Source organism: Pseudochaenichthys georgianus, chromosome 2, assembly GCF_902827115.2.
Source record: "Pseudochaenichthys georgianus chromosome 2, fPseGeo1.2, whole genome shotgun sequence".
Taxonomy (NCBI): domain Eukaryota; kingdom Metazoa; phylum Chordata; class Actinopteri; order Perciformes; family Channichthyidae; genus Pseudochaenichthys; species Pseudochaenichthys georgianus.
Window position 1 is genome coordinate 6,865,034 of NC_047504.1, and position 7,718 is coordinate 6,872,751.

General features: G+C 37.0%; 1 protein-coding gene across 3 annotated transcripts; it reads left to right on the forward strand.

Moving 5' to 3' along the window:
• Window positions 1-434: 434 nt before the first annotated feature.
• LOC117457057 (cell adhesion molecule 4-like) lies at window positions 435-3,120 on the forward strand. Of its 3 annotated transcripts, none has more exons than XM_034096926.1 (4): window positions 435-527; window positions 1,330-1,414; window positions 2,342-2,371; window positions 2,586-3,120. In XM_034096926.1, exons 2-4 carry the CDS (start codon window positions 1,333-1,335, stop codon window positions 2,768-2,770), a joined length of 297 nt encoding a protein of 98 aa, XP_033952817.1. In that variant the 5' UTR covers window positions 435-527; window positions 1,330-1,332; the 3' UTR covers window positions 2,771-3,120. The 3 variants fall into 3 exon arrangements, with proteins under 3 accessions (XP_033952817.1, XP_033952822.1, XP_033952827.1); XM_034096931.2 differs by having other exon boundaries at window positions 451-527; window positions 1,276-1,414; XM_034096936.2 differs by having other exon boundaries at window positions 459-527; window positions 1,280-1,414.
• The last annotated feature ends 4,598 nt before the right edge of the window (window positions 3,121-7,718 follow it).

The window sequence follows — 7,718 nt, forward strand, 5'->3', positions numbered from 1 at the left end:
TGTGTGTGTGTGTGTGTGTGTGTGTGTGTGTGTGTGTGTGTGTGTGTGTGTGTGTGTGTGTGTGTGTGTGTGTGTGTGTGTGTGTGTGTGTGTGTGTGTGTGTGTGTGTGTGTGTGTGTGTGTGTGTGTGTGTGTGTGTGTGTGTGTGTGTGTGTGTGTGATGTAGGAGGCGTTGTCAGCTACACAGACATCTGCAAGAGTTGCAGCATCAGAGGGGAGGAGTCAGCCTCGAGATTGGCCGGAGGGGAAACAGACCCCGACTCTGGGGACTGACACCACACCCGTGTGTGTGTGTGTGTGTGTGTGTGTGTGTGTGTGTGTGTGTGTGTGTGTGTGTGTGTGTGTGTGTGTGTGTGTGTGTGTGTGTGTGTGTGTGTGTGTGTGTGTGTGTGTGTGTGTGTGTGTGTGTGTGTGTGTGTGTGTGTGTGTGTGTGTGTGTGTGTGTGTGTGTGTGTGTGTGTGTGTGTGTGTGTGTGTGTGTGTGTTTCACTCAGCATACACTCTCCTGCTTCTTCTCCTCAGATCCGGTGAGTTTTGTTGTGTTTTAAATTACTTGTAACTTGTGTTTAAGTTTGATTATCGATATTTCACTCTTTGCATTGTGACTTGATTTTGCAAAATATTCTGCTGCTCAAACTTTAACCTTTTTTTTTAACTAGTTCTCAGTCAATAATCTTTGAAGCAATGCTTGCGTCTTCCCTTAACACGTCTTTCCAGCATGTGCATGTTCCAAACTTCTTAAATAAGTATAAAAACATGTATTATAATAACAGTTCAAATGAAAGCAGATTAAAAGAACCCGAATGCTCTACAGCACACGGATAGTTCTGAGAAAAACAAAGTGTCATTTCCCTTTAAGTCCGTTTTGATGCAATCGTTTGAAGTATGATTGTTTCTTAAAGTTTGCTAGATTTAAACATGAATCTGGAGCTGCATGTTTATGTTACTCTTCATTACTTATATCTGTTCCACATTTACTTGCAGTCGAAGCTACTCAACAATATTGTTTTAACATAAAAGGCACTGGTTTCAGTTCATTTAAATGAAAAAGCATATTAGACACTTTTAAATGTTTTAAAGTTGCATGATTTTTAGGAAAAATACAAAAAACTGCATCACCCTTAACTTTTATAAATATCACATAATGGTTATTCATAAAATAATAATTGTATTTTTCAAAGTGTTGCCAAATCCTGACCTGACACTGTTCAGAGGAAGATACTAATATATACTTCTTATCTATTTAAGTAGCATTACTCTTTTTTCTTTCCTAAGATAGTTCTTTAAAGAAGACGCTGCTAACATCTGCCTTTTGTGTTGGAAAAAAAGAAAATGGCTGACGTGTTGACGCCGGTCCCTGTGACGCCTGCTCCAGCTCTTCATGAGGTCGTGACCCCCATGATAATGCTCAAAGGTACGTACATGTACATAAATGTCATAATAAAATGATTCAAAAACGTTATTTATCTAGTCATCTTGTTTCCAGCAAAAAGAAAAGAAAGGTGAATAAGATCATACAAAGATCATACATTTACTTGAAAAATGATATGTAATAAATTGTGTGTGTGTGTATAGTATGTGACGTGTGTAGCAGGGAGTGTCTTATCACCAGTGGAGTGTGAAAACCTCCAGGGTCTGTCGCCACGGAGATAAGAGCAGTTGCACTGATACTGGCTCTTGTTTCTACAGCAACGCCGGGGCATTTGTGTCTCTGTGTGGAGGGAAAAAACCTTCAGTTTCATTTATTTTACTTTTACTTTATATACTTTCCATTACATATTAGAGGGGAATATTGCAGCATCTGGTATTAAAATGTCAAATGTATATAAATATCTGTTGTTTTCACTTCCTCAAGTATCAAACATGTTGGAAGAGGATTTCTGACATTCAAAAATCTTCTTTGGAAATGTCTTCAAAGTTTAGAGTTGAATCTGCGTTCTCTTATTTTAGTTTAGGGTCTATCGTCTCACAAATGTCTCCTTTATTATCTGCATTACATGTGTATGACCTTTGTGGGTCATCGACATGTCTTTTGTTCTCGGTTTCTGCCCCTTTAGTGGCAGTTTTCTTTAGAAAAGTGGAGATATTTGCAGAATATTAAAAGACAATGTGTGATATTAGCTGTGATAAGAGTGCTGTGTGTCTGAAGTGTAAACCCGGAGCTCTGTCACATCATCGCTGCTCACCCTGAGGCTCGAAAATAGACTGAGGGTGTTTGAATACCATGCATGGTTGGATTCTGCAGACATGTGTCCCGCAGCAGCTTCACAGTGACAGTAACAACGCCCACTTTAGATGGATACATTCAGCTTAATTTGAAGTTTGTGTACGTCTTTTACAGACAGTGGAACGTCTGGAGCCTTAATTGGAGGTGAGATCTCGACTTTTATCTCCTAATGTATCTAATAATGTAAGAGATGTATCTAATAATAACTGTTCCTTCAAGTTGTTTTATGTCCTCGATGTGCATATCTGACTTAAGGCTGAATGATGCCAATTAAAACACATTTATATTCAAGACCTTAATCTGCAGCCCTGACACCACGTGTTGATGTTTTGAATCCCCATCTTTACTCCGCCTTCAGGCATGGTGGGCTCCGTGCTGCTGCTTCTGATCTGCATCATGGCCGTGCTGATCTGGATTTCATCCCGACAAAAAGGCTCCTATGTCACCAACGAGTTCAATGAGGAAGAGGAAGACGAAGAGTCTGATGCTGCTGATATGGAGCAACAAAGCAAGAAACCACTGACGGCTGAAGAGCACCAATAGAGACAAGAAACGTTTTTACAATATTACCTTTATGACATTATAATCTCAGAGAATATCCTAGTTTTTATTCCAATAAATATGTGGTTTTCTTCATGTACATTTTGAATTTTTACCAAAGCGACTATCTATAACTATGTGTTACGTTTTTTTTTTATATCTCAGCTTTGTATTTTTTAAACATTATCTATACCTACAATAAGCTATTTTACATACTACGGCCACTCTGTGACACTTCACTATACTACTTACATTATCAGCACTTTCACATTTTGTTTGTAATTTTTCTAAGTGTAACAATTTTATAATGTTGGTTTTCAAATGTATTCTATTAAATAATTTTATCTCATGAATTTGTGATTTTTTTTATGTATACTTACTATTTCAATTTTAGAAAATATGTGATGTTTTATCTTGTAAACGTATGACTTTAACCCCTGGATATAAGCCCGGTAGTATTTAATGTTACTCAATGGTCCTAATATAGGAGTCAGAAAAATGTCTATTGAGGCAAAAACTACTGCACTTTGTACAAAAATGTATTTATGAGTACGAGTCCTTTGACTTTTATTAATGTCATTGCTATTTTTCTGAATTTGCCGCAGTTTTTCAAGTTTCTGTCTCATATTGTCGAGATTTTTAGGGGTCCAGAACTTTAAAAAGTTTGAAAAGCTAAAAATGTAATTCAGTATTTTTAATTTTGTTGTACTTGTGTCGATTCATATTAATAAATTGGACACTTTTTCACAGTGTATTATTTTAGTGCCATTTAAGAGCCCTTAGCATAAGGCACGTTGTACTGTCGCCCTCTGGCGGTCAGATAACGGCACTGCGCTCAAAAAATACTATGAACATAATGAGTCTAATTTAGGGGAGATCATTTTATTAAAACAAAAGGCATTTAACACATTTAACAAAATAAAACAAGTATATAAAATACATTTCAACAGAATCTGTTGAAATGTATTTGATATGTATTTGAAAATTAAATTACGTATGCATTAAACAGCCTGTTATTTTAATTACTTTATTTACTTCTAATCTTTAAAAATATGTCATATTAAATGAAACAATTTTGTTTTAATGTGAAATGTCAATTTGAAAGTAAATAAATGAAGTGGAGTCAAACGTGTAACAATATCTGTATTTGAAATATAGTAAAGTAGAGGTATGAAGTAGAATAACATTAAAATAATTAATTAAAAAAATTAATTAAGTCAATACATTTTATAAATATAATGCAGGAAAGTCGTAAACATTTATTTAGACTTAAATCAGTTGAATATCTACAGTTTTTTAAAGTTTGACAGTAAAAAACTGGCACCATGTGCATGCTTGTTTTTCTATGTGTAATACCACCATTAGCCAGAGGAGGGCGCTAAATCATCAGTTTCAGAGCAAACGGCAATAAACAGTTCAATACTCAATTCGATTTATGATCAATAACAATAAAAGGGAACAAATCAATTGTAAATTGATCAAAGGGGAAAGTAATTAGATATTGTTTATAATCTTTAATCCTGTAACAGGTCATGTTATTTCATTAAATATTTAAACGCATGTGTGTGGGTGCGTGTGTGTGTGTGTTTATCAGCTAATAAAACCTGCAAATTAAAACCGTGTGACGCTTGTTGAACTCAACACAGTTTACAGTTTACACACACTAGAGCAGCCTTGATACTATACAAATGAATAATGAATACAAAATAATAATCAAAAACCAAATAATATCAGTTTTTCCTCAAGAATATGAGTTCTTAATTTTTTTTTTAAAACAATAATAATAAAAAGTATTATTACAAATAAATAATAATAATCATAATATGAAAACAGAATGAATTTATTTTCTGTGGATCAATAAATGCTTATTTTATTATTATTATTATTATATACATACATTTTTTAGAAGTCTAAAACTTTAGAGTTTGGAAAAAAATGTAAGTATTAAATTATTTTGTAAAATAACAGGTCTACTTTACACTCACTAGTAATTTACATGTGTATGTAAAACATACATGAATTGCAAAATATCTGTATTTATAATAAATATTTGGACTTTTTAAAATGATATTAGTCGAGAGAAAGGAATAATGATCCCGTACATGTATGCACAAAGTGACATAACAGTCATGTAGAGTAGAAGTAGGTGGATTCACTCTGGGTGTGTGTGTGTGTGTGTGTGTGTGTGTGTGTGTGTGTGTGTGTGTGTGTGTGTGTGTGTGTGTGTGTGTGTGTGTGTGTGTGTGTGTGTGTGTGTGTGTGTGTGTGTGTGTGTGTGTGTGTGTGTGTGTGTGTGTGTGTGTGTGTGTGTGTGTGTGTGTGTGTGTGTGTGTGTGTGTGTGTGTCATAAAAGACATGTAGAGTAGAAGTACCTTCACAAAGGTGGATTCTGTTTTCTAGACTTTGAAGCTGAGCAGCTGCAGAAATGCTGATGTTAGTTTTACCTAAACATGAGTCAGCGTGTGCGGCTTTGAACTGGATCTGATGGTTGATTAACTTTAGGTTTTTAATGAGGCTGCGTCTGACAGCATCCGAACAGGTGAGCACATAAAAAATACACAAGTTCAGAGGAAAAGTTTGAGCATAAAACCTAGGAACATTTAGGTGGGAAATTTCCTCTGTGACTCACATTTTCTCTGTTTGTCAAATCAATTTTCAGTCAGTAACAATACTTTCAATAACAGCGCTGCGGTGGCCAGGGGAAAATGAGAGGAGATTGTTTCAAGGAAAGGAAAAGGATGTTAAATACACCACATTTTCCCCGAACGCTGAGTAATTCCTTGTATTTTTCCAGACAAGAGGAGGTTTGCAGGGTCTGTTATCCAAAAAGATAATTACTGGAATGTGAAAATGTTATACATTTTATGAAGTTCCTCACTTTTACAGCTTTCATTGTTATAATCCTCCACTTTTCTCTAAACCAGAAGTAACTGAGTACATTTTCTTGGTAAGTACTGTACTTGAGTACACATTTGAGTTACTTTTACTTGAGTACGTTATACTACTCCAATACATCTCAAAGTGATATATTGTACTTATTTTTGAGGGGTGACTGAGTCCATAAGCCGTCAAGAGTGCTCATAAGTACACACACTATTTACACAGTCATCCAACTCATGTCTGTGTGTGTGTGTGTGTGTGTGTGTGTGTGTGTGTGTGTGTGTGTGTGTGTGTGTGTGTGTGTGTGTGTGTGTGTGTGTGTGTGTGTGTGTGTGTGTGTGTGTGTGTGTGTGTGTGTGTGTGTGTGTGTGTGGAAGTGGTGATTTTAATCAACCCCAGATGGGCAGAGTGGCCAATCGAGTCGTGTGTGTGTGTGTGTGTGTGTGTGTGTGTGTGTGTGTGTGTGTGTGTGTGTGTGTGTGTGTGTGTGTGTGTGTGTGTGTGTGTGTGTGTGTGTGTGTGTGTGTGTGTGTGTGTGTGTGTGTGTGTGTGTTGCAGCAATAATAACAGTCTGGGGCTGGCGGAGTTCGAACCAAGGGCCGGTCTTCCAAAAAAACCACACTCACACACACACACTCACACACACACACACACACACACACACACACACACACACGCTGTGAGGTCACCACCAGAGAATGTGGGAACAAAGAGGGAGAGAGCGGCACCTTTGCGTGCGAATGGAGCTCTCCCAGTGTGTGTGTGTGTGTGTGTGTGTGTGTGTGTGTGTGTGTGTGTGTGTGTGTGTGTGTGTGTGTGTGTGTGTGTGTGTGTGTGTGTGTGTGTGTGTGTGTGTGTGTGTGTGTGTGTGTGTGTGAAGTCTTTTTTTATTATTATTACTTCTATCTTATTAACTTCAAATTATTATCTGTACATGGAGGAAAAAACTGAATTTCAACTCTACGGATAAATTATTTTATTCTATCATATAGTTCATGTTTGTTTACTTCATTATATTTTATATTTAATCATATGTTATATTTTTCAGTGTAACGTGTAGTTAGGACCACTAACACTTAACAGTACATTGTAAATGCAGTTGAATTAATATTACACATCGATGTAGAAGACAACAGAGAAAGCCATCAAGTTCATTAATTCCATGTCAACAAAAGTGCTTTTTGACAGAACAGGATAAGATAAAACATGTTTATTGAAAACAAATCTCAGTTATTAAAATGGCAGGAGGTCGACCACCACAAACAGTAAATCAGTACAAACAGTACAACTTTAATATTGTTGACGTTTTTATTGTCTTCACATTGACTTTTCAGTTAATACGTTTGGGAACGGCTCAGCACCTCCAACGCTCTCTTTCATTTCATCTCCTGCTCAAAAACAGTTTCATCTTCCAGGACTTTTTTTTTTCCTCTGAAGTGATTCATCAACAAAAACTTTGGAAAGTATCACGGCTGACGAAAACATTTCCCAGCATGCTCGGTTAGTCACACGGCGGGATGATGGATTAAACGCTCGTCCAAATAAATATGTGAAAACAAATCTGTGCTTCCAGGTCGGGATGAGGTTTCTGTTATTTATCCAGAGGAAGTTTGTGTTTCTCAACAACACTGTGATTCAGTTTCATATCGCCACACACACACACACACACACACACACACACACACACACACACACACACACACACACACACACACACACACACACACACACACACACACACACACACACACACACACACACACACACACACACACACACACACACACACACACACACACACACACACACACACACACACACACACACACTAAGTTTCTTGTTTAAATAGGCCTTATTATGCTTTCTGTGTGTTATATAGGTGCATGTAAATGGTCTGCAAAGGCTAAAATCCCTGTGTCACCTCCAGAGGGAGTTTCTCTCCCACAAACCCTCTAAAAAACCTCCAAAATACCTCTAGAAACCTCTTAAAACCCTCTAAAAACCTCAGAGAAACCTCTTAAAAACCCTCTGCAGATCGGTTCCTGTTCCCTCGGCTCACAGCTGAACATTA

Bases quoted from the DNA above. Each gene is read 5' to 3' on its own strand.
- LOC117457057 (XM_034096926.1), top strand. From the start codon at position 1,333: ATGGCTGACGTGTTGACGCCGGTCCCTGTGACGCCTGCTCCAGCTCTT. The intron at 1,415-2,341 runs GTACGTACATGT...CGTCTTTTACAG, and splicing joins CCCCATGATAATGCTCAAAG to ACAGTGGAACGTCTGGAGCC. The intron at 2,372-2,585 runs GTGAGATCTCGA...CTCCGCCTTCAG, and splicing joins GTCTGGAGCCTTAATTGGAG to GCATGGTGGGCTCCGTGCTG.